Source organism: Condylura cristata, unplaced genomic scaffold (assembly GCF_000260355.1).
Source record: "Condylura cristata isolate star-nosed mole 26May11 unplaced genomic scaffold, ConCri1.0 scaffold00019, whole genome shotgun sequence".
In the NCBI taxonomy this organism is placed as follows: domain Eukaryota; kingdom Metazoa; phylum Chordata; class Mammalia; order Eulipotyphla; family Talpidae; genus Condylura; species Condylura cristata.
This window is the reverse complement of record NW_004567120.1, coordinates 29,582,203-29,609,215: the sequence shown is the minus strand read 5'-3', so window position 1 is coordinate 29,609,215 and position 27,013 is coordinate 29,582,203. Positions and strand designations below refer to the sequence as shown.

At 34.8% G+C, this 27,013-nt stretch overlaps 1 protein-coding gene across 1 annotated transcript in view; it reads left to right on the top strand.

Annotated features, from left to right (window-relative positions):
• The window catches only part of ZNF280C (zinc finger protein 280C), a 45,539-nt gene extending 18,851 nt beyond the window's left edge, over window positions 1-26,688 (top strand). The window contains exons 8-20 of the mRNA XM_012727017.1: window positions 1,778-1,945; window positions 2,090-2,199; window positions 5,856-6,070; window positions 7,729-7,886; window positions 8,724-8,824; window positions 9,552-9,698; window positions 14,205-14,336; window positions 17,134-17,516; window positions 17,985-18,125; window positions 21,372-21,434; window positions 24,734-24,855; window positions 25,004-25,040; window positions 25,160-26,688. Coding sequence (XP_012582471.1) covers window positions 1,778-1,945; window positions 2,090-2,199; window positions 5,856-6,070; window positions 7,729-7,886; window positions 8,724-8,824; window positions 9,552-9,698; window positions 14,205-14,336; window positions 17,134-17,516; window positions 17,985-18,125; window positions 21,372-21,434; window positions 24,734-24,855; window positions 25,004-25,040; window positions 25,160-25,175 — 1,793 coding nt within the window. The 3' untranslated portion in view covers window positions 25,176-26,688. The remainder of the gene's footprint in view (window positions 1-1,777; window positions 1,946-2,089; window positions 2,200-5,855; window positions 6,071-7,728; window positions 7,887-8,723; window positions 8,825-9,551; window positions 9,699-14,204; window positions 14,337-17,133; window positions 17,517-17,984; window positions 18,126-21,371; window positions 21,435-24,733; window positions 24,856-25,003; window positions 25,041-25,159) is intronic.
• The last annotated feature ends 325 nt before the right edge of the window (window positions 26,689-27,013 follow it).

Here is a 27,013-nt window from a genome sequence, read left to right as displayed (position 1 = left end):
GCAGATCGACGAAGCACACTGCTGAGGGGAGCAGCGGGCGGGTCAGGAGAGGTCTGCCACACCATGTGGATCTCCTCCAGGGCAGGCAGGGATCGAACTCATGCGTAAGTGGCTTTAGCTTCTTAGTGCAGTGCTTTAACCCGCTGCACCACCAAGGAGGGCCTGGAAAATACAGATTCTAAAGGTTTTTTGTGGCTTTTACCAGGTCACCTAAACTTTTTACAATCAAACTTTTTAGATTTAATTTTAATTCTTAGTTTACTAATCTCAAGGCTTTTTTTCAGGCTCAAATGAGATAAGATATGGCAAAAATGCATTAAGGCTTTAAAGGACCTGACAATGAATAGTTGTTAGAATATCATTATGAATGATAATATTTATTGTATGTCCAGAAACATGATTAATGGACTCCTCTCAGGGTGAATGCAGGTTTTTGGAAAGGTTAGAGTTGAACTTGGTTTTGAAGAATGAAAATAGGATTTTTTATAGGCACTGTTGAGAATAGTAAACAGCGCAAACCAGAGACAGCAAAGATAAGTTAAAAGGTTAGAATTTCAGGCACTCACAGTGTATTTATTTACTTGGAGATTTACTCATGCTTTTAAAAATTATTTATGAAAGTACTTTTAATTACAATCTACTAGATAATCAGCTGCTTAGTCCAAATTACCAGCATTCTGATTGATCATGTAACTGACAGTCTCAGAAAAACATTAGTAAATTTACAAAAACCTAGTCTCAGGTGCCTGCAGGATAATTGTCAATAATTTTGTGCTTTGAAGATTGGGAAAAAAATTTCTGTTATCTTAAAGAATGAAAGATTTGACTGAGGGGCCCCTAATACTCTTATTTCACTGGCGTTTCTCTATTCTATGCCTCTCTTACTAGTAGATCATAGGGAGCAATAAAATATGTGAAGTTTTAGGATATTTATTGCCAGTGCACAACTGTGTGTTATTTTCAAAAGGACTTTTACTGAATCGGCTTATAGACTGATAGCCCCACTCTTCTTGGAAATATCCTGAAATACTTAATCCTTTAGCCTTTAAGGTAGTGGTTTGCAAGCTCAAAACTATTATAGCAATGAAATTGCTAATCAAACAAAATTTTGCATAAAAATCTAATTTTAAAGAAAATGTAAAAGAAGGGTTACTTTATGTGACATAAACCTATATTTTATGACACACCTTTTAGGTTCAGGGCAACATAACTTAAAAGGCATTATACTAACTCCAAACCATTTCATAGGAATGAGTATGGTATTTAATACCATTGAGTGGGAAAAGAACTAACTTGAGTTTTTCATTAGTTGTCTTAAATTGGTTTGTTCAAGTCTCTTAAAGGGCTTTTTCTAAATTTTTAGTATACAGATCATTTTGTTTATAAAATCAAATGTGTTTGAGTATCTAAAGATAAATTCACTTATAGTGACTGAGTTTCGATTATCCTTTAAATTTTTGCTTGAGATTTATTTGGTCCTGCTTCTTTCATGGTATCTGTTTATGTATTTGTTTATTTAAAAGCATCCTTAGAATTTTCTTGAACAAAAACATTTATCAGTTGTCCAAAGATGTGTAGTTCATAATAGCTATTTGTGCATTGTCTTTCTAACTAATGAGCATATATGTTTTGGTCATTCTTTTTGTGATTTGTATGATATAATTCAACATATATCCCTTAATTTAGCTCAAAAGTATGTCTACTTAATGTTAACTGTAAGCTATGTTTTATACTAAAGCACTTACAAATACCCTTTTCATTATTTAAATCATTGCAGGTTTTGACCAAACCGTGCCATTCTTAAAACGTCCTGCTTCTAGAGTAAACAGTGTTAATCCAAAAAAGCCAAAGACCAATGAAGGTATTACTGAAATAAATGCTTCTGCTTCAGTGTCTTCGATTAACTCTTCTTCTGTGACACCCTCCCAGGCTGTGATGGCTAAAGGTAAGCCTGAAATCAGAATATAAAGAACACATTGTACTTTGTTTACATAAATTTTAGAATTGTGATAAGTTTAGAAACTATTATTGCTGATTGTTGAAGATCTGAAAAAGAATTTGAGTTATAAAAGTTCTTAATTTATTTTAGGTACAAATATCTCATCAGCTCAGTATAAAACTGGAAAGCCTTTTCTAAGATCTTGTCCAAAGTGCAGTGTTCAGTTCAGTCTTTTGGATCCCTTGAAATACCACATGAAGGTAAAGTTTTCAGAATTTGATTTTTTTTTAAATATTCACAGATCTCTGAAAATATTAAAGATTGATATGTAGTGAATGTTGGTTTGTCCAGATATTTGGATAAGAAATCTCACTGGTATTTTCTTAAAACTTAAGTAAAAATTCATGTTATCTTTTTATAAGATTTTAAAATCCTACCCAGTCAACAAATTTTGGAAGTTTATATGCACTCTAGTCTATGCATATTGTATTTTAATTTTTAATAAAAACAGTATATTAATCATAGTATTTTGCTGATTAGGTTGTGCTATTCTTTAGTCTTCTGAAATAGCAGGCATTTTCTTTGGTGCTTAATCTTTCATGTAACTTAAAATTCCCCTTTTTTACCTTTTTGACCATGTGACCATAGGCATTTAATTTTCAACACTCAAATGTAAACTCCTAATTGTGTAGCATTTCATAAGAAATGATAGTTTTAATTTAAGGTAGAATGTAGTTTGTGTAGTTGTTACAAATAAATTCTAGCTCTCTATCGGTACAGAAGCCCCTCAAAATTAGGCTTTAGGTAATTTTCAAAGACTGATGGAATGCAAGGTTTAGGTAACACTACACTTAAAATATTTGAGTAGAAATTACAGCTGTATCTGTGGAAAGATGATTGATAGTCTCCTTACATGCCCAACATAAATGGCTGGAAGGGGAAAAGGAGTCAAGAAGAAAAGCGATGTAGATTGTATGCAAAGACCGAGAAATAACTTAGGGAAAACTTTTGCCTACTATTTCAAAGATTGGCAAGCTTTTGTTGAAATTCATTATTTTACAGAAAGCCTAGAAAGAGAGTGCTCTAAAATTCCAAATATAATTCTTTAGACTTGGACAAAGCTGTATATAATCTATCACTACTTCCACCTCCCTTAGTGTAACTCCTCATAACTGGGTTTATGTAAGAAATAACTCTGTAGGTGCTTTTAGTAATGATGTGTATATACTTGATACTTTTATCTTTTGTGTTGTAGATGGAAGCAGGAAAGAAAAGGCTAAGTTTTAAAGTTATCTTTATTTTGTTCTGGAAGTAATATAGGCACATGATTCACAAAGTTTTAGATACCAGATATATAAATCATAAAATCTTACCCGCATCTCTTACTTTCCTAGCACAGTACAAATCACAGAAAGAATAATCTTTTTATTAGTGTATTTGCTATTATCTCTGACTTTCTGCATGTATAGTATACATTAATGCTCTAATTTTCCTTTTTAACATGCATAGCATATTATAAATACTTCTGCACCTGGAGGAAGTGGCATTTTCTAAAATGTAGCTTCTATTTATTGTAACATTATTTGTGATTAAATCTATGAGAGTAACTTTTTAGCTTATATATTTTCATATTAATTTTTTATATTATAGAAAGGATTTCAATTAAAAAATTAGTTATTTGTGAATGATCTTTTGCTATTATTCTTGAGAAATAGATTATTATACCACAGCCAAAAATCTGTTTTACGGGTGCTGCTATTTAGGACATAGATTCTTCTATCTTTTTTGTGACTGTATCCTTCAACATTTTTTGAATACAATGTTACTTTTTGATCTGAGTACTATTTTGTTTGCTATGAGGCTCACAACCCTTGCTTCTTTATTAGTCCTTTTGCTTATTATGCTCTTTATATTTTTACTTAAAACCCTTCCACATCACTTTGCTTTTGGTGCTTCTTGCTTTCACCTAAGTTTTTTCTCTTGCGATCTTGTATGAAATCTTTTTTTTAGTTGTAAAATTCATTTATATTTATTTATAGGATAGATTTACATGGTCTAGTAGGTTTAATCGGTCTTGATCCTGTCATAATTTTTATGCTTTTTTTTTGCTTTGTGATTGCATTGTATGTAATAGTTTGAGTGTTTTGGTAAGTTTGTATTTTTGCTCTCATTTCTTTTAAAGATTTATTTATTCGTACAGAACTGGGGTACCGGCCAGAGATGCGGAGGATAAGAGGATTCACCAGAGACAGAGCAGGGAGCAGAACAGGCAGATCGACGAAGTACACTGCTGAGGGGAGCAGCGGGCAGGTCAGGAGAGGTCTGCCTTGCCATGTGGTCACCTCCGGAGCAGGCTGGAATCGAACTCATGCGGAAGTGGCTTAAGCTTCTTTGTGCTGTGCTTTAACCCACTGCACCACCAGGGAGGGCCCGCTCTCATTTCTTTTTTAAAGAGTTCTTCTAGAGAAATTTTACAACTGAAAACTGTTACCAATTTGAGGTCTTAATTTTATTCAAGAGGTAAATTTCTCCTTGAAGATATTTCCAGCATTCTCTATAGAATGTACTGAGATTTTCATAATGTAACTGGTGCTTCTTTCTTTGCATCCTCTATATTTTCTAGAACCTTGCGTCTGGGGAACGGCAAGTTAAAATGTGCTAACAATTCAGTACCCACCAGGTAGTACTGAAATACTACTATATTATTTGATAATTAAGCATATACATAATGCCATATAAAACTACCTTTCTTTTTATACAGTATCTTCACACAGATATGAAACACAAGGTGTTTTTTTTTTTCTTTTGAGGTGACTTAAAATTTTTTTGTTAGGGTTTGTGAAAATTTTTGCTTCTGCACTAATTTTACTTTGTTTTGTCTTATTGATTTTTTTTTAATATTCTTACACTGTTTCTTATTCTTGTAAAATAGTTCATTTCTCCCGTCAGGTGTATCCCCATAGTAGTTCTCCCACCACCACAGTACCCTGTGCTCTTCCCTTTCCTGTTTGGCCCCTCCCTGTCAACTGCTATATTCCTCAGGTCTATAATTTTCCTGCAAGTTTAGTCTTGAAACATAAGATTTTTGACCAAGGAACAAATTATTACTAAATGTTTACATCAGAAAAAGGTTAATTGCAAGAAAAGGGGTATTAGATACAGCCATCCCCAATATTAAGGTTTTCAAAGAATGTTTTGAGTTATTTCTTTAAAAAAATGTATTTACTGTGAAAATTTTTAGACTACATAGAAAGAAGCCAACATTTTGGTAAATAACTTTCCAGATATATTCTCAAACATAGTTTTATATGAGTTTATCCTAGTTATCAGCATAGTATCATCTTTTATTATTTAATTTTTATAAGACCTCAGGCCTCTGGTGGCATAAGGGGTTAAGTCTCAAGACTATGAAGCTATCATCAGATAGCTGACCCACATGGCAGGGCAGACCTGTCCTGTCTTACCAGCTGCTCCCCTCAGCAGTGTATCTTCCTCATCAGTAAATCTTCCTGTTCTGCTCCCCCACTCTGTCTCAGGTGAATCCTCTCACCCCCTCTCCACACAGACATATCTCTGGCCTACACCTTAGCTGTTGTATGTATTAATAAATAAAATAAATCTTTAGGGCCCTTCCTGGTGGCACAGTGGGTTAAAGCACAGCACTATGAAACTATTGCAGCCACTGCAGCACAAGTTAAATCCCCAGCCAGGGAGGTGACCCACATGGTGCAGTAGACCTCTCCTACCCACCCGCTGCTCCCCTCAGCAGTGTATTTCAGTACATCTGTCTGTTCTGCTTCCTGCTCTGTCTCTGGTGTATTCTCTCACCCCCTGCACCTCTGGCCTGTACCCCAGTTCTGTATGGATAAATAAATCTTTAAAAAAATTACAAGACTTATATCTTTTTCTCTTTCAGCATTGTTGTCCAGACATGATAAATCACTTTTTGGACATGATTAAGGCAGAACTTTCAACTACCGAAAGCAGTACTGATGCAGAGAAAGGAAAATTGATCATGTTAGTTAGTGACTTTTACTATGGAAGACATGAAGGAGCTGTTGATGATGAGCAGAAGACTTACACAACCTTTAAATGCTTCAGTTGCTTGAAAGTTCTTAAAAATAACATTAGGTATGTAAATGACTATTTCAATTTTTGTTTAAAATTGGGATGTTATGATGTAAATATTTTTTCTTTGCTTGCTATCCCAGTAGTGTGACAGAAGAGAAATTGCTCTTTGACATATAACACTGAAACAATGTTACAATAAATTTGTCACCTCCATTCATATTTTTAACATTTCACCATAATATACATCAGAAAATGTTAAATTGGGCAAAATGAACAGAAATGTGGTTCACTGTTAGGTTCCTTATTATAGTTAAACATCATGAATAATATGCGTATATAGTTATTTTAATATTTAGGAAATTTGTGGGTTTTTTGAAATATTTAGTAGATATTAGAAACCCCATCAATAAATGCTGGATAACCAAAAGTGTTATATGTTTTAAATGACATTTTACCTTGGTGGTGGTAAAATTAGGATTGCAGAGGATAGTAGAAGCTAATAGCTCACAATTCTACACTATCAGCATATTTTAGGGTATTTTATTCCTACATTGGTTGTCACCAAAGCCAGTTAGGGCTATTTTATTCTGAGAATAACCTTCTGAGGGGTTTGCTTTTCTCTCCCAATTTACATCTTCTTGTTGGAGAAGTATGAGGGCAGTATAGTAATCGAGAGCCAGCTGGCTAGTCAAGAGATTATTTTATGTAGATAGGTTTTATAACTGAAAGTTTAATTGCATGAAATATTTGGACAAGGCTAGAAGTTTTTAAAAGACTTAACAGAGGTGATGTTAAAATAAAAGGAGGAAAAATTCTACTTCGAAATGTTCCATAACGGGGTCTAAAGATAATAGCGATTTGAAGGTGTGAGAAGATAGTTTAAATTTCCATGGTGATTAATACCTAGGTTGATGCCATTGTCACATTGCGTCAAGACTGTTTCCATTAGGGCAGCATAATGAATAACTGTTAATATTTGACCCAGTCTAAAAGTGTTATTATGATTGAATACCTTGACTTTGAAACTCAGCAAAATGTCTTAATAAGCCCTTTGCCATAGATATATGTGTTTGTATTTGTACTCTGCCATTGAAGGTTATATAGTTCCTTCTTACAAGAAGGAATTAAAGGAAATCTGAAATAGCAGAATATATAGCTGAAAATGGACATTTATATGTACCAAGGGCACAGTCCGCAAGTTAAAATGAACGATTTGAACTAACAGTAAACCAGAATCATTAAATAAGAGATTCTTATACTTACAGGAAATGCTACTACATGCATTTAGAATACAACACAAAAATACCAGTATTTTGACTTTTAAGCAGGTAAAACCTATTATATATCTTCAAGGCCTTCAAAATATTTCTCTCATGACTCTGTAGCTTCTTTTCCTTTAAATGTATTATCTTAAAATGTAAATATTATGTCATGTATGAAACCTGCTCTTTCTCTTTACCAACAAAAAATTTAAAACAATGAAAAGGAGTTATATAGCAAACTTATGGTACTTCCTATTAACTACAATAATGGGTCGTTTTAAAATAAAGATGGCAAGAAGTGCTTACTGAACCACTTAAAACCCTAGAGGGCTTTAAGACTTTGGAGAGCTTTTGAGTTCTACAACCACATGTTTTAACATTTAGATTCAGATACTTGTGTGAGGTTTCTTTTTGATCATAAATCTGAATATTTTACCTATTGACAATCATTTATAGGTTTATGAACCACATGAAACACCATTTGGAACTTGAGAAGCAGAATAGTGAGAGCTGGGAAAACCACACCACCTGCCAGCACTGCTACCGTCAGTACCCCACACCCTTCCAGCTGCAGTGTCACATTGAGAGCACACACACCCCACATGAGTTTTCCAGTAAGTCACAACTTCCACAAAGTCCTGACATTCATGATTTTGATAATGGAAACTGTGGAATCCTTAAGGATTCTGATAGAAAAGAAGTATATGAAATAAGCTCTGTAATTTGAGGGCAAAGTTAATGAAGAAGTTTTAACTTAAATAAACTTTTCAATAAAATTACTTGTGAATAGAAACTTCCTTGAAATATAACTCATGCATTATATGTCATAGGAAACTAAATTAGAAATCTCTGTTTCTGGTTTTCAAATAGGAAATCAGTGATCTTGATTCACACTCTAATAAGAAAAGTAACTGCATCTGAAGAGGTGTGAGCCTGTTCCCTAAATCATACAGTGCTATAAACAAGTGTTACCTCAAAAACAAGAATATTAAAAAACACTATAAGTGGTTTAGTTTTCTCACATTAACTGCTTTCTACCATTTTATTCTTATGATTCATAAATAAAAGCAAGCTTTTTATTTAAAATGAAGATTAACTGCAATGATACTTAAAATTAGAGCTTCGCATTTGCTCAGATTTAATTCCTAGCCTCTTAACACAGCTGTGAGATCTCAGGCATGTTACTTAATCTTTCAATGTCTCACCTTCCTCATCTGAAAAATGAGTATAAAAATAGTATTTATCCCAGTGAACATATGAGAATTAAGTAAGCTATGTAAGTACAGTTCTTAGAACAACATTAAAGAGTTAAAAGAATATATAGAATTATTGGAACCACAATCATGAGTACTATAATTCTTACTTACTGTTGCTGATGTAATGGATGTTACAAAATGAATCTTTTATTTATATGGCCTTACAATGATATAATGTTCTTTCCCCAATTTCAGCTATTTGTAAAATTTGTGAATTGTCATTTGAAACTGAGCACACTCTTTTACAACATATGAAGGACACTCATAAACCCGGTGAAATGCCATACATTTGCCAGGTACATGCATATTTTATTATGTACTTATGTGTTTCATTTTCATGTGCCACAAACTATTGTACTTTTGATTTATTCAGCCATTTAAATAAAGCTAGTTAGTAAAATTGAAGACCCACTTCAACAGTGGAAACACCCTTAGTTTAACTCATGTGTCTGTGGGGCTAGTGGGGGTGGATTTGACCTGTGGGCCATAGTTTGATGACCCCTGTGTTAAAGAAACAAAGTGCCCTGCTGGATTTTCTTGCCTTATAGGGAAGAATATAGACATAACAGAGAAATGGGAGGCGGCTGTTTGTTGTGGGGAACTCAGCTAAATGCTTTGGGGCCAATGATTTTTCCAGAATTTGAATTGGCTCCTACTATGATGACATAATAAAGATAAGCTGCCTCTAGCATAGCCTGGATGCTATTTAAATTTCAGGGCAGACAATATTTTATATAGCAGGGAAAACCTTTAAAGGACAAAAGGTGTTGGAGTTTGAAAATTCAAGATGTGGGGTAATAGATCTGAAATTCCTTCTTTGTTTAGGAATATAACCCTAAACTTTGAAAGATAAATTTTTCACTTCTCTGTTCCAAAAGATTGTTTTTCTTTCACTGATAAGATTTCTGTGTACAACAACAGAGCTGAATCAGCAGAGCTGATTACTCATCATTGCTACTTTGATGTAATTGCATGTCAGTTATAAATTTTCAAATTCAACTAAACATTCTTTATATTTTCTAGGTTTGCCAGTTTAGATCATCTATATTTTCTGATGTAGAAACTCATTTCAGAGCATCCCATGAAAACACTAAGAACTTGCTTTGTCCATTTTGCCTCAAAGTTAGTAGAATGGCAACCCCTTACATGAATCATTACATGAAGCATCAGGTGAGATCTGGCAGTTCTTATTTGTTCATTTAATCTTAGTGAAAGTTATTTACATTAATTAAGTCCTCATTTAATGTCATTGATAGGCTTTTGGATGGGACCTTAGTGAAACAACATATAACAATTCTAATTTTACCTATGGCCAATTAATATAAACAAGACTTAAATTCCTACCATATTTCTGATCACAAAAAATATCATCAAACTCCTAAAGTAAAGACCCACAACACTTCTGATATTAAACAATTGTTTATATTCATTCATTCATTTGCCAACCAACTTATTCCAGTTTAGGTTCCTAGGTGGCCTGAACCTATCCTGGCAGCTCATTGTGCCAGGGGATATCCTGGGCATGATGCCCTTCTTCCACTATGGGGCATACTCACCCCCATATTCCCTCCAACTGTAACAGTAGATGTGTCAAGCAGCCTAATGTGCACATATTGGGAATATGGGGGGAACCGTGCAGACAGGAGGGGAATGCACAAACTCCGTGACAGTGAGCCCAGCAGGGAATCGATTTTTGTTCTTATTAATGTTAAATGAAATGACATTATTGGACGACCTGCTGTATCATAAAACACAGAATACTGGGCTTTCCCTGGTGGCACAACAGGTTAGGACGCAGCACTGCAAGCTGGCCGCAGCTTCTTCAGTGCGAGTTTGATCCCCGGCCCCGGAGATGGCTCGGCAGACCTCTGCTGAGCCGCCCACTGCTCCCTTCAGCAGTGCACTTCGTCGATCTGTCTGTTCTGCTCCCCACTCTGCCTCTGGTGAATCCTCTCACCACCCCTGCACCTCTGTCCTGTACCCCAGTCTGTATGAATAAATAAATATATCTTTAAAAACTAAAATAAAATAATAAAAAACATAGAATATTAGTTAGATTTGTTCTATAAGGAAAGCAAAATTTTCCAAATGATGCAATTAATTTATAATTTATCCTGAATTACTTGTGAAACTTTAACTTCTTTTCCGTGTCCATATCTTGGTGGTGATAAGGCTCATTAATAATGAAAATTCTGAAAAATAGGTAGAAATAAGAATCCTAGAATGGAAGGGGAAGAGAGAAGATGAGTGGGAGATTTAGGTTGGATATTTTTGGGTGAGAATGAAAATGATTTTGAAGGCAGATAGCAAGAGCAGGGGAAATGGTAGGTTTAGACTGAAAAAGTTAAGATTGAAGACATACTCTTCTGCTTTCCTCTTTCTCTTCAAACCGAATTTGTACTTTTTATCCTGGTTTTTACTGTAAGACATGTGGTTGTCATTATTGACCTATAATGGTCTTTTGGGTCCACTAGGGGCAAAGATAACAGTGGCACTTAATTGCTAGATGGCTATGCCAAAGAATTGTATTTCGGCTGTCATTTCTTTGCTGTTTAATTCTAGAATGCCAGTATTACTGCTTATATCTTTCCTCAAACCCTCATGCTTGCTGGCTCTTATCCTGACACAATCAAAACATCCTTATTAGGGTTGAATACTTTGATCAAACAGTAAGCCAATTCTTCGGGTGTTTGAAAGAGTAGCATACATATGCTAAAATCAGAAGTTAAAAAAAAAAGTCAGAAATCAGTGAGTTTATTGAATCTGACTAATCAAGTTTGTCTCCTCAAAACTTGTGATCAGTTCATTACATTTTTTTTCTTACTGGTTACATTGTGAAGGCCAGTTTATTCAGCACTGGTGCTAACATTGCTTTCAGTTCCAGTCATTAAATAATGAAATGAAGTTGTAGTTGTTAACTGGAAAAAACCATAAAAGTAGATATTCAGATCCATTCAAGCTAACCTATATTATGACTGTATGTACCAACATGCCAAAATCTTTTTATTCAAGGGTTTTCCCAGTAGTATTCTTTCAGCTACTCAGAGATGTTATGCTCTAAAATTATTTTTGGAAAAAAATAGCTAAATTATAAAATTAATTTTTTGAAGCAGGAATTTTTTAGAGTTTTTAAATATGATAAAAAAATCTAAATTTTCAAGCAGGGGGAGCATTATATATATAATGGTTTATATATGTTTTACTGGCTTATATGTGCTTTATAAATGATTTACTGGGCCTGTAGTCACTCTTTATACCCTCAGTGTATGTCTAACCTTGCCACATAGAGAAGAAAGAGTTAACACCCAGGTCAAAGTTGCTCAAATCATGCATATATTTAGAAGGGGCAACTGGAGATTTTGTTCTTAACTAACCTTGACCCATAGCATTCCAGCTTTTCAGGATCATTTGTGGAAAAATTAAGATTTTGAGACACCTGCTTCTGGGAATCTATAGGTTTGATGACTGAACTCTATATTAAAAAAAAAAAAAACTGGACACGTAGACTTGAGAGCTTCCACAGCAAAAAGTACTTCATGCATGTTGCTGCAGTTATTTGCTACGACATTTATTTAGCATGTCTTATGCAACTCCATTGGGAGGGGGCTGTTCTTGGAAATGGATGCATGGTATCCTAAAGACTTCACACCATGTGCTTTGTCCTTTATTAATCACGCTCTGTATTCTGTCACTGTAATAAATCACAGCTGTTTGTAAGTCCTGTAAGTCCTTCCACGGAATCATCAAACCTGGGGAGTACTGACATGCCATTGGTGCCAACTTTTTCAGTAAGTTTGGAGTACATAAAAGACAGCCAGTAGTCAGAGATTTAGAGCAGCAATTAATAACCTATTCATTAGGCATACTTCAAAGTATTTGCAGCATATATAATTATTCACAAAAGACTAAGATATCATAGCTGAGCATACTAACAAACTTGTAGTTAAGATGATCTTAGTTTGATTTTTTAAAGATTTATTTATTTATTTATACTTACAGAACTGGGTACAAGCCAGAGGTGTGGCAGGTGAGAAGATTCACCAGAGACAGAGTGGGGAGCAGAACAGGCAGATTTACTGAAATACACTGCTGAGCGGAGTAGCGGGTGGGACAGGAGAGGTCTACTGTGCCATGTGGGTTCAGCTCCCTGGGCAGGATTGAACTCGTGCTGCACTGGCTTCAGAGAGCTTCATAACGCGGTGCTTTAAACCCCTTGCGCCATGAGGGAGAGCCCTTGTTTGATTACTTTTAAAGACTTTGATTGCAACTGAAAAGAGTATATTATTATATCTTGAGTGATTTTAGAGCCAACAATAGTTTGTACAAGTTTTAAGAAAGGATGAAAGATTTCAGAGGTATTAAATATCCATATTAGATCTTTATAATAACAGATAGCATACAGCTAATCACTTGCTGTGTGATAGACTGATGCTTTTACTTGCATCAATTTGTTTAATCCTCACAACCACCCTATAAAGCAACTAAGAGATATTTTCCACTTCATAGATGAGGAAATAAAGCTTAATAGAGTTACTTGCCTAATATTACATTCTTGAATAAATAACAGCCAAAAATTGAATTAAAGACTAAGCTTTTTATGAAGTCATGTTGTTCTTCACTATTCAGTCTAAAAGCAAAAATTATAGTTAAAATTACCCTCAAAAATCCCTCAAATTCAGTCAATCAATATAGTAAGTTCAACACAGGTTGTTTGTTTGTTTTTTTTTTTAAATCCCTGGAACACATCACTAATTTTAGGGTTGCACATCATAGTATTAATAATGAGCTATGGCCCTCCCTGGTGGCCTACGGGTTAAGTCTCAGTGCCATCGCTTCTATGGCCCGGGTTTTATCCCTGGCCAGGGAGCTAGCCCACATCTGGCATAGTGAGCTCTCCTGCCTTGCCCACTGCTCCCGTCAGCAGTGTATTTTAGTGTATTCGCCTGCTCTGCTCCCCATTCTTGTCTCTGGTGAGTCCTCTCTACTCGCACCTCCTCTGACACCCCAGTTCTACATAAAAATAAATAAAATAAAAATAAGCTATATCACCATCATATTAAGAGAGATATGTAACACTTTAATCCAACTAAGGGCTTAATAGTAAATAAATGTCTCCATCTCAACTCCAGGCAAATGCTTTCTGAATGGAATGGCAAACATTTTTTTTTATTTTTGCATACAGATTTATTTATTTTTCATACAGAACTGGGGTACAAGCCAGAGCTGCAGGGGCAGTGATAGGATCCACCAGAGACAGAGTAGGGAGCAGAGCAGGCAGATTGATGAAGTACACTGCAGAGGGGAGCAGCGGGCGAGACAGGAGAGGTCTGCTGCGCCATGTGGGTCACCGCCCTGGCCAGGGATCAAACTCGTGCTGAAGCAACTCCTGCTAGCTTTGTAGTGCTGCACTTTAACCCATTGTGCCACCAGGGAGGACCCAGAATGGCAAATATATATTTTTGGCAAATATTTTTAACTAAATTTAAAAATCAGTTTCTCTGTTGTCTCTGCCACATTTCAACTACTCGATAACCACATGTGCCCAGTGAATATATATTGGACAGGGCAACTATAGAAGGACATTAATGTTACTGTAGAATCTATTACTTAGCTTTAACATTTAAGAGAAATTTCAATCCCTGGGAATTTATTATTTATAATACTATTTATAAACAGAAAAAAGGAGTTCACCGTTGTACAAAATGCAGACTACAATTTTTGACCTGCAAGGAGAAACTGGAGCACAAGACACAACATCGGACATTTATAAAGCCTAAAGAGCTTGAAGGATTGCCTCCGGGTACAAAAGTGAGTTTTAAGTATATTGTGTTTTAACGTTTTGTGTGATAAAAGAAACAAACTTGTGCCTGGCTTTATCTGTTAAATATAGTATTAAAATTAACTTCTGGTTATTAAGATTTTAATTTTAGGTTTTATTATTTGTGTGCTTGGGAAGAAAAACTTCATTGATTTTTTTTTTTGGTGTGTGGGAGGTGATTGATAAAGTGCTATACTGAAACATATTCCTTTGTAGTAAATGTAACTAGATGAACTGTAGCTTAAGTCCGTGAGTCGTTTCAATATTTTATAGGTTGTTTTTTGGCCCTTTCAGTTGGCATATTTCTGTTTCAGCTGCTAGATTCTAAGGTAGAAATCATGTTTAATTCAGCTTTGTGTCCTAGTATCTGTCATGGTGCCTTAAATGCCACCGTATGTTGACTTGGTTTTACTGAGTCTATTCTCAGAGAAGTAAGTCCTACTTCCGCGTAACATTGTTGTTTTAAATGAGCAAACATGCATTTGACTACAAATTTTCTTTTCCTTCTTTACCTCATGTACATATGTTTTCTCTGACTTCTTTGTATAGTCACTTCTTTACTATTTACTCCAGTGGATGGATGCATAATTTAAAGTGAAATAATTCCCAAATATTTATCTTTGACTTTGAGTACTTACCTGTTAATGTGAACATGTCTGCTATTTCTATGAACTAAATAATGTTAAGCAACGCTCTAAAGATATAGAGTGAGAAAAGCTATCCACTGTCCTTCCCTGAAATCCAGTCAGTCCATTTTGGGACTAGACATGCTAATGTAAGTAGTGCAGTCCCCTCTTACATCTCCCCTTATTAAGAATAATACTAATTAGCATATTATTAATAATGATACTGATGTGTTATAACACTTTAGAATTAAGTTTTCAGTGTGTTTTTTATGTGCATGTTATTTAATTTATGTAGCAATCCAATGAAGTAGATAAGACAGGTATTGTTTCTATTTATAGATGAAGTTTAAGAGAGCAGTAGTTATTTACTCGAGAGCACATGCTTAGGTAGATGTTGTGTTGAGATTCAACCTCTGGTCTTTACTCTTAGTTGAGTTTTTGGTATGAGGCCACACCACACACATTTCATAGGGTTTCCTTATTGACTGCTTCTCTAGCTCATGGGGGTAGGATAGTAAAATTATTAAGAGAAAGTTAACAGTTTTCCATTATTTTCCAGTGGGTATAAGCAAACATTTTCCTTTTCTGAATGCTGAATGAATTTTTTCTAGTTATATTGTGAAGAATTGATATACATCACTAAGTTTAAAGCATATAGAATGATGGTTTGGAAATGATAAATTTTATATTACCTACCTTTAAGGAAATGCTGGATATTATTACTTTCCATGTCATACGATGAATTGATGTAAGCACCACAGTAACCTTTGGAACCATAAATCCTGCCCAGAGAGAACAGGTCACATTTACTGGAGAGCTGTTGTATTGTTACCAAAGAGAAAAATTCATGTAGTTGGCCCTAACTACTAATAATTATCCATTAATATCTGTGTTGACATACACAGACACACACACACGGATACTAAATTTTATTTAATTGGTATGACCATATATAGGACAACAGGAAACTTACATGATTATAGTTCTTGTAATTTTCAAAATAATGATGTAACTTTTTATATTGTCATGATTTTTATAATAACAATTGAGATATATTTCGTTTACCACACAGTTCACCCATTTAAATTATGAAAACATCTTTGCAACCCATTTTAGAATGTGCCTGTAGAAGTTTTGTGTGCATGTTATATGGTAGCTCTTATGTTTAACATTCTTAGGAACTGCTAAACTGTTTTCTAAAGCTACTGCATCATTCTTTCCCACTAGCAATATATGAATATTGCTGTTTCTCTACATCCTTGTAAACACTTGTTTCTGTTTTTTTTTTTATGCCATTCTAGATAGTTTGAATAGCTCTTTGGAGTTTCGATTTGCATACCCTTGATAACTAATGATGTTGAGCATCTTTTCATATATTTATTGGCCATTTGTATATCATCTTTGAAGAAATGCCTATTCAATCATTTGCCCATTTTTAAATTAGGTTGTCTCTTTACTGAGTCATGATAGTTCTTGTATACTGTGTGAGTCCCTTACTAGAGATGATTTACAAATGTCCTGTTCATTTTCTTAGTAGTGTCCTATGAAACACAAGGTTCTAAAATTTATATGAAACCCACTTTTTTTGTTTTTGGTTCTTGTGCTTTTGGTGTCATATTTAAGAAATTATTGCCTAATCCAATGTCATGAAGATTCACTCCTATGTTTTCTTCTAAGAGTTTTATAGTTTTAGCTATAAAACCTCTTACAAGCAAAAGAAACAATGCAACAGAAAGAATAAAATCAGCATAGCTTTGAAGAACTTAAGGTAATATCTTTCATTCCTGATATACAATACTAATGTAACATTAACTATTAAAAGTTTGTTTTGATTAATTTACCATATCACAGAAATGTTTGCACATTTGCATGATTATCACTTATCGGGGATAAAGGCCAAGCAGATACAATAAAAAAGGTACTTTTTAGAACTGCCGAGTTAAGTTTTGGATCTAATGTGAGGTAGGGATCTAAATTCACTTTCTTGCATGTAGATATCTTATTGTTTCAGCACTATGTGTTGATAACACTTTTTATTCCACTGAAATGTTTTGACACCTTTGTCAAAACCATTTGACCATAAGGTGAGGGCTTGCAGTGGTCCTTTTAGCATTAGTGTAATGATTCATTTTCTAAAAATATGTTGCCTTAATTTTTATAGGTGACTATTCGAGCTTCATTTGGACCTCTTCATTCAAGATCATTAACTGCATCACCTAGTAGTGATCCAAGTACTTCTCTTCAGGTCTCTCCTCCAAAATCTAAAATTACAATTGCTGAAAAACCCACAAAACCTAATACAAGCAAATCTAATGTAACTAAATCTAAGGTGAAAAAATCTAAGCCAAGCAAATTTAAGACAAGCAAAATTAAGATAACCAAATGTAAGACAAACAAACCTCGACCAACTACATCCACTGCCAGTAAACTGAAAGCAAGTAAGCGAGGTAAAGGAGCCTCTAGATACAAAGCAAAGACTTCTTACAAGCAAAAGAAACAATGCAACAGAAAGAATAAAATCAGCATTGCCTTGAAGAATTTAAGGTAACATATTTTCCTTGTAATATACAATATAAATGGAATCTTAAATATTAAGTCTATTTCAATATAATTTACTACATCACAGAACTCCCTTATACATTTACGTTAGAATGACTTATCTGGCATAAAAGCTAAGTAGATAATAAAGTGCATTATTTACAATTGCTGGACAGAATTTGAATTCATAATTGTCATCTTTTACACTTTTTCTCTTATTTTGTGGTTAGCTCTTGTGATAATGAATGGGTTAACAAGATCCTTTTTATCGCAGGGAAATATTAAGTGGTATTGGATTTTTATACATATTTAGCTTGTCAAAGCAAAATTTCAAATTATAAGTATCTTTTTAAAGATGTTAATTTAAATATTTGGCTTGTTAATAAGCCTCTAATTAAATTAATAAAACCTAAGGCTTCCCCCCTTACTTTTGTTTTACAATACATTTTTATCACTTTCTTCTATCTCCATCAGGTGTCATCGGGGAATTCACAAGTGCATTGAATGTCATTCCAAAATTAAAGATTTTGCAAGCCACTTTTCAATATATATCCAGTGTAATTTTTGCAAATATAACACTAATTGTAACAAAGCCTTTATTAATCATATGGTAAGGTAAGTTAAACACATGCATTGCCAATCCAAATTGCTATACATTTTAAATGTTTTCAGGGCTTTTATCAAATAAGCACATATAACCACGAGTGCTATTTTCTTCAAAGTAGTCATTTTGAGACTCCAGCTTTGTTGAAGATGCTGAGAACATTAAGTTCATGTGTGCATACACTCCCTCTCTCCTTCCACCTGTTTGTTTCAAGCATCTGTCTTTGCATTCTTTTAGTGAAATATTAAATGAGAGACTATATTCCAGTTGTCATGCTATTGCCATAAGTCCTTTTATGCATCAGTTTAATTTATATTATTTGCATCTATCATATATTCTATGCTTGAGAAAGACTTCAGAACTAATATTCCATGTATCTGTCCCTCAGAAGACGCTTATTTTACCCCTTCAGGATAAATTTATTTTTAAGTAGACAAAATTTGGTCAGATGGAAATATGCCAGGTTAATTACATTACATTTATTTTCAATAAGAAATAAGATATAACTAAGGAAAGTCATTTTCTTGCAGACCATAACAAGACCTCTATTGTTGGTCATAGTCAGATACCACTTTCAAGGACTTGCCTCGTGTGTGTGCGTGTGTGTGTCTGTGTGGCTTTAGCACTCGGCTCAAAGACCTTTCTTCCCCCTTGATGACCCACCATCTTTAGTGTCTGCTTTTCACACCCAGCTCTGCCTTGTATTCCCTTCCTTACCACTGTCCCATTTCACCTTACCATACATAATGTTCATTCATTTTGAATTCATTACCCTGCTACTTTCAGATTCTGGATCCCACCAATACAACTTCAAGGTCAACCTCACCCTCTTTGTCACCTGTTTTTGTCCTGGAACCCTTTCTACCTTCAGTCATATTTAACTTTGCTATCCTTGAATCTCATATTCTGTATGTTCTTTCTATGCTCAGTTCTAGACTACCAATCTACTGTGTTCAGTCATTTCTGAATGTATCATCTTTAGTTTTAATTTGGTCCTTTTAAAAAATACTTCTTTGTTTTATCTACAACATCTGTTGAAATCCTCTTCAGTATCATCAAGCTTTTATTCTAGAGTCTCCATTATTAGCCTTGACTACTAATTACATAGGTCATCCTTTTCATTTTTTTCAAGAGTAACTTTTTTCTACATTTCTTTCCCTCTTTCTTCAGACATTAATCTCAGAAAAATGCATCCCCCACATTTCAAAGTCAACTCTGTCCTTTGTTCATTTTCTCTACAAAATGGTGAAAGTTTGGTGAAGGTTTATCACATTCCTGCACAAGTATTTTAGTTTAACAGAGATTGGCCTTTGACATATTTTCTTGTCTTCATTTTACTGTCAATACAGGTAAAGAATGTCTTTTACTATCTTGTCATTTCTTTATCCTTCATAATTTGAGTATTGCCCTCACTTACCAACTAAAGCCACCCTTGCAAAGGTTGTTAGTCACGTCCTACTCATTCAATGTACTCACTATTTTCCATTCTTACTCCTGTTTTTTCTGGAGTATTTGATACTTTTGGTCAGTTTTGAAACTCTTTCTCAACTTCTCTGAAACTATTGCCAGCATTTTTTGTTCATCGTTAGCTGCTCTTTTCTATTTCATTACATCTTCTTCAACTCGTATTGCTTCTCTACATCCCCTTTCTTAGCGATGCTCAGTTTTATCTTTCACTTTTCAACTGTAAATTCTCCAATTTCATTGTTGATTTTTCCCAAGATCGAATACCATTTGATAGGTAGTTTCATCTTTGATAACACTGGCATCTATGAAGAAAATAAATCAGCAAACCTCTTGCAATTATTTATTTTCCTCTTTATTTATTCATTTATTCATAGGGTCGAAACCTCTATCACCCCACTGTTCTTTAGTACTGTCTCTTCCAAGGCATCATGTACATAAATGTAGCATCCTCTGGAAATAATACACCTTTATGTAACTGAAGCCTGTGCAGTTCTTTCGGTTTGTCACCGTTCATCATGGTTGCCTAGAGTTCACCCTGTGCAGTTCGCCACTGTTTTCCACCTATGCCATGGTTCACAATACCTTGCTTGTGCTAAACTTGGACACAGGCAGTCTTTCGTCTTTCTTTCAGTATACTGCTAGGAAGAATGCATCTCCTATTCTGTGTCAAGCACATGGCTGCCTCGATAGGGCTTTAATTTTTCCCCTAATTTATAGGAGATTAAATTGGAAAATAGTTTTGGCACCTCTTAAATCCTTGGGTGATTCTTTCCTCCAATTTCTATCCTGTCTCTCATTCTTCAGCTGTGTTTATTCCCAAAATATTCCCAATTGGCCATAGGTCTCCTTCATAACTTTTTCCTAACTCTTAATTTTGACTCACCCTCCACCCTGAGTTTCATTATCATTTTACCACTGAGCGCTTACTCATCAGTAGTCTCCCAGGGAACTGAAATCTACTCTTCTAAGGACCTTAGAGGTCGCTTTGCACTTCCCTTATTCAATGTTACCTTATTTCTCGTATTGCCTTAAGTACCTTCCCCTGAGTGGTACACACGCACTCCTGCCCACTGTGAACTTTTGTCATAGGCTCAAAGTCTGTATATACACTTTCCATCTTCTCAGAGTAGAATACCTTTATTCTCAAACCATACTAACTCTAATCAGTAGTCAGGCCCCCCCCCCAAATACCTTAATCTTCCAAAATACATAGGTTGTACCATATTCGATATTTGAAGTGGCTTTTCCTTAGTCTTTGCTGCTATTTGCCCTTCTTCTTCCCTCCCAGTTTACCTTCTTATGTGAATTATTTGATTACCATAGTCATAGAAATCATCCATTTGAGTTCTACCTTATATTAACTATGTGTCTTTCTTATCTACTTGAGAAGGTTTTTTTTTTTTTTCTTTTTTGCCATACACCTATGCTGAGGGTATTTACTTGGGGTTATGACTAGCTAGACACTTTCTTTCCCAGTGAGTACATGGTATGCTAGTGACAGTTACCTTTGCACCCCAAAGATAAGTGTTAAGTGGCTGTTTTGTGTCTGTCAGTGCAATCCAGGGCTTGTCATGAGGTCCTGGTAATCTACAAATATTTTCAGAGAAATATGCTAGAAAATACAAAGATAAAATAAAAATATAAGGTAAAATGTTGAAGTAGATAACTGGTAGAATTTACAAAGACAATTTGTTTTTGTCATTTAAAACTCAAAAATTAAGTATGGATTTGAAATATGGTTATAAAATCAATGACTTATTATATAATAAATTCTTTTGTCTCCCACCCAGCTCTCATAGCAACCATCCAAGTAAACGGTTTTATATTTTTAAGAAGCATTCTGGAACTCTCAGGTAACTAGTTGATCTTTTTCCATTCTTTTTATTGAAAAAAATTAGCAACTTTTTAAATCTAATGCTGGAGTCCCTAGTTAGGAAATGAAATGATTGCCGTGGAACATAATTAAATTGAGTTCTAGTCATCATATATTTTCAGAGCAAAGAATAGCTTCTATACTCTAGTCTCTGACAACTTTATTTCAGTGGTGGTAGGCATTAAGATGAAACAATCATGAATTTACATTATAACATAAATAATCCTCTCCAATAATATTTGAATATTGAAAAGAATTTTTAGCTGCATAGTAAACTAACAGTTCTTTGATTTAGATCAACAGGCAGCCTTCATAATTCTTGGGTTTTTTATATTGAAATAAAGAAAATCACATACATTTTTTATTGTACAAAAGGAGTTGTCAAACACTTCTGAAGGCATTGATAATTCTGGTTATACCACATGCTTAACTCTGAGTCCTAAGCATTTTTCCCCACGTTCTTCTGAACCCCTTTGACTCCTTCTGCCTTTGATTATTTGGCTTATGTTGTCATTGCTATTTGAAATATTACAGTCAAGATCTTTATAGCCCCAGGCTAAGACATAGTCCTTGGTTTAGTCAATATTTGCTTTGATGCTTTGGGCTAGTAGAAAAGTAGAAGAGAGCATGATATGATTCAAGACCTTCGTACTCTCTTGCTCATGGCTGCATGGCTAGCACCCCTCACATTTCCTGGTCTCTACTCCGTTTACAATAGCAACTTCCCCCCGACCTTCACCCACAGGACTCCCTACCTCTCTTTCTTGCTTTAATTGTTTACTATCTAACATATTTGTACTTAACTTAGGTTTATTTTCTCTGTCTTCTTACTAATGTGTCTCTGTCTTTGTCTACTTACATTTGTCAGACATTGAATAGTGCCTGATACATGGTAGGCACTCTGTAAATATTTGCTGAGTAAATGAACATATTTACTGGAAATGGCATATATGGATGATGTTGCACCAGCAGCTCTTAGGCAGAGGAAGGTTTGATTCCATGTTTTAAATATATTGGCATTATTTTAAAAATACTATTAAATTCAATTAGAAGAGAGTAAGCTGCCGTATTACTTTCACTGTGCATTTTATAAGAATAAGAAGGGATTTATTAATTCTAAAGATTGGACTTGGATTTTTATCTCACTGTTGTCAAGCTCAGTTGTACATTTGGTTTGAGATGGTTTCTTCTCAACTTGGATGGGTCTCAAATTTAGATAGAATATTGGTTAATTTTTGCATATGGGATATGCCATATTGCTGATGCTATAGTAGAACAATAAATTCTGTAATTACTATTTTTGTTAAAATGCAGTGTTCATTCTTTAGCTATTTATTTTGCACTTAATCATGTGTAACACAATGAAGCAGGTCCTGTAAAGATGACAGTGATGAAGAAGGCTTGGTACCAGTCTTCAAGGCATGTACAATTTATGATAAAGTGTGAACATAAATAACTACAGTAGCAGTTAATACAAGGAGGTTTATAGTACCTTCCATGAGACTTAATAATTCAAAGGGAGAAGAAATATCTACTTATCAGAGGCACAGGGGCATCCTAGCTAAGGAATTGTATGAATAAAAGTACAGAAAGGGAAAATCAGAAGGTGCACACTGTGAAGAATGAATCAGACAGTTTTGATAGAGCAGGAAGTTTATATAACATACTATTAAGATCAAAGTCTTAATAAATTTGAGCTTAAATCTGGATTATGGAATCATAGAAAACAAGGCTAGGAAATAATGGACCTAATTTTAATTTGGGAGTATTGGGGAGACCACTGGTGTTTTGTGTAAAATCAAAGGTAATGAATGAATTTGGAGAGGCATATAAGGTGACTTCTAACTGCACAGAAACACAGGGAGACCATAATGCAGTGGTATTTAAGAGGTGGTATTCCACTGTATTTAAGAACTTGGGTTCCAGGGCTTATAAACACAGCATTATGAAGCTAGCTGCAGCCACCTCAACACGAGTTCAGCCCCCCGCCAGGGAGGTGACCCACATGGCATGGCAGACCTCTCTTGTATTGCCCGCTGCTTCCCTCAGCACTGTACTTTGTCAGTCCGCCTGTTCTGCTCCCCACTCTGTCTCTCTGTCTCTGGTGAATCCTCTCACTGCCCTTGAACCTCTGGCCTGTATCCCAGTTTTGTATGCATAAATAAATGAATCTTTAAAAAAAAAAAAAAAGAACATGGGTTCTGGAATGAAAGGGCTCTTTCAAACCTTTCAAACCTGGTCCTGGCTGTGGTAGGATACTAAACCTGCCTCTAGCCTCTATTTAAAAAAAAAATGATATGTATAGCACCTACATTTTTTACGTTGTTATAAAATTTAGATGAGTTGGATGATATGTCTAAAACCCTTAGCCTGGCACAGAATAAGTGCTCAATAAATTGTTAACACTATGAAATGTTTAATATATTAACTGTTTTAAGGAAAAAAAGAGAAATAACTATAATTTTGAGCCTTTGTGTCAGGGACATGGTATCGTAAGAGACCAGTCAGGAGGAGTGGATTTTAAGGGTGGGCAGGAAAACACATGGCTTCAATTTAATGAAGATCAGTTTGGATGTGCCAGCGTGACAGCTAGGTAAATACACAACAGGCTGTTAAAACTAGAGCTGCAAAGAAGTCACTCTAAGGTATGGTCCCAGATTTTATTCCTATCAAGGTGAATGCTTAGAATCCTTATATTTTTATGCAAACCTGCAACAGTATATTTGTTTTGTTAATAAGCTAATAATAGCAATAACTATATTGTGTAAATAATTTTTAGAGCCTTCCCTTTTTTTCTAATTTTGTCATCACTTAAATAAGACATTAGATTATAGTCTCCACAGAGTGTACCCTTCGTGGTTCACACTGCATCCACAATATAGAGTACGCAGAGGGCGCTCAGCAAACGTATGTTCGTGAATGAATAGCCTGCCTTTGCAGATGGCCACAGACAAGGAAAGGTTGAGAGTTGCACAAGTTTCACAAGTCATCAGTGGATCTCGTGCCATCCTTCCGATCTCTGAACTTCTATCTTTTAGCAACTAGTACAAGAGGGAACTATTCATAGGGCATTAAGTGTTAGCAAAGCATGATGTTGATGCCATTTCCTGGAGTCCCATTCTGAATATATCAGGCTTGTGTAAAAAAAAACTTGGGAATTGGTGGTCATGGCATGTAAAAAGCAAATCAAGTTATTACTTGGAAAAATAATTATTGAGTTTGGATGTGGATTCTTATAAAAGATAAAAACCTTTTCTTTCTGCCTTATTTTTTTCATAGGGGCATTACTCTAGTGTGCCTTAAATGTGATTTCCTAGCTGATTCTTCTGGTTTAGATCGTATGGCTAAACACTTAAGTCAACGTAAAACTCATACTTGTCAAGTAATAGTCGAGAATAATGGTATGTATATCTATATATAAAAAATAGTGCTACTTTGAGTTTCTGATACTCCAGTATTTTTGATCAGCCACAGTATGGACTCTTGTGTATTAATTTGATGGTTTCACTTTTATGCTATTTTGAATGTAAATTCTTCCTCTGATTTCAGTTCCTGAAAGTACCTCAACTTCTGAACCCAGTTCTGAGTAAGTTTAATTTTCACTCAGTGCATTTTTCTTGGATGAATTTTAGCACTGTTGCATTTTAAAAATGTATCGTTAATAGAAATCAAACATATTGAAGTGTTTTGTTTTTGTTTTTAAAGCCGCTTGTTGAAATAGATTCCTGCTTTATGGAGCTCGTGCAACCTGGTGCAAGACAAGTTGGAAATTCCTAAGTTCAAAGTTCTGAAGTGTTTTCTTACATGAGAATGGTTAAACAGCCAAGTTCATGACACTAGCTTTCATTATTCAGCTCTTTGCAGCATTTAGATGGCACTAGATTTCTTACTTCACCTTATCTTGGTGTCAGGTTAAGATATCTTAACATATGCTTTTTTTCTCCAGTTGGCTTTCTCCAAAAATAACCTTTGTTGCTATGGTCTTTTCTTGCGCTGCTTAAAATAGTGTTTTCTCTGCTGTACTTGCCTTCAGAATATTGCATTTCAAATGATATGGCTGTTCATCTTTTTGTCTGTTTTGTCTGTCTTATAAGTCTTAGATTTTTAGGTCAGATAGCTGTCTTTTCTCTTATCTCTTGTCTGTCATTGTGCTATTTTTAATATTTTTCAGATGCAGAAACAACACAAATTTCAAAAAATGTTCAGGGTACTCCTGGTCAGTGTCCCCCTTCGATGGACACAACTGATGCCTGTTTTCTCTTTCCAAGGAATGTGAATTATTTGACTGTGAGACCTCCTCTAGGTTGTGGCCTTAAGAAATCAGATTTTGGGGAGAGTCTCTTTCTCCATGACTGGCCTCCCATAGGCTAATGTTAATTTGGCCAGAGATGACCTCAAGGGTCAAGATGACCCAGATTGAGCACAACTTCCCATTGGGGGCTTTGGTTCTTGATCTTAATAAGCTTGTGGGTTGATTCTGACCAAGAAAAGCCCATCAAATCACTGCTTCAACATCCAAGTTGAAGTTTAATCACTTTGGCTGCTGCCCTTTACTCTTCCTGTAGCATGCATGCAGTCCAGGGGACATAAAAACTGGTTGTGTAGGGAACTAAAGTTCTTTCATATTCTTGGAAAACAAGTTTTTAAATTACAGTTCCAACATTACAGTTATTTGTACTATCTAAAGTTTTATCCAGTATTAACCCTAGGAGTTTTCAGCTATACTAATATTCAATTTTTTTAAGTTTCATTTAATTTTGTTAACTTGGCTTTATGTTGTTCCTCACGAATTTATTAATGTCTGTTTTGTTATGTCCACCTTTAGTTCTTCTCCGTAAAACCTTTGTGTTTGCATAACTCTAAGAAATTCCTTAAAATTCTCTACAGATTTCATGTATTATTAATTTGATGATTATTCAGAAAGTTAGATATTACTCCATCCTCAGTCTATTGTGGGACTATCAGTAACATTATTTTAGTGACTGTGAGTTCAAACACATAAAAACAATTGGCAAAGAGTCTTTCCTACACACCTTAAAACAAGTTTTAAAGTTACATTTCTGTACATCTAACACATGATATCTTTTTAGCCACTAATGTAATTCCTTTGGATAAAGATAATATATTCAAAAATATTGGGACCAAAAAATGCACTTGTTTCTTGCCCATATATATATATAGATGTATATTTTTTTTAATTTGGTGTTTGTTTATTTTGGTTACATTGAATATAGATTTGCTGGACAGTTTTGATGTTATTACTTATTTTTTTAATAAAATTTGTATTGTTAAAGTTCCTTGAGAATTATTTTCTAATAACTTCATATAAAAACTGTAGAGCTACTGAATTATGGCCTCCCAAAATTTATATCTTGAAGCTCTAAGTCCTGATGTATTTGTATGTGAAGATAGGGGGTTTAGGAGGAAATTATGACTAAATAAACCCAATCGTATTGGTGGCCAAGGGGAAGAGAGAGATTGCTCTCTCTCTTTCTGTGAGCACATACGAAGGAAAGGCCATGTGAGGACACACTGAGAAGGTAAGATGGCGTCTGCTGG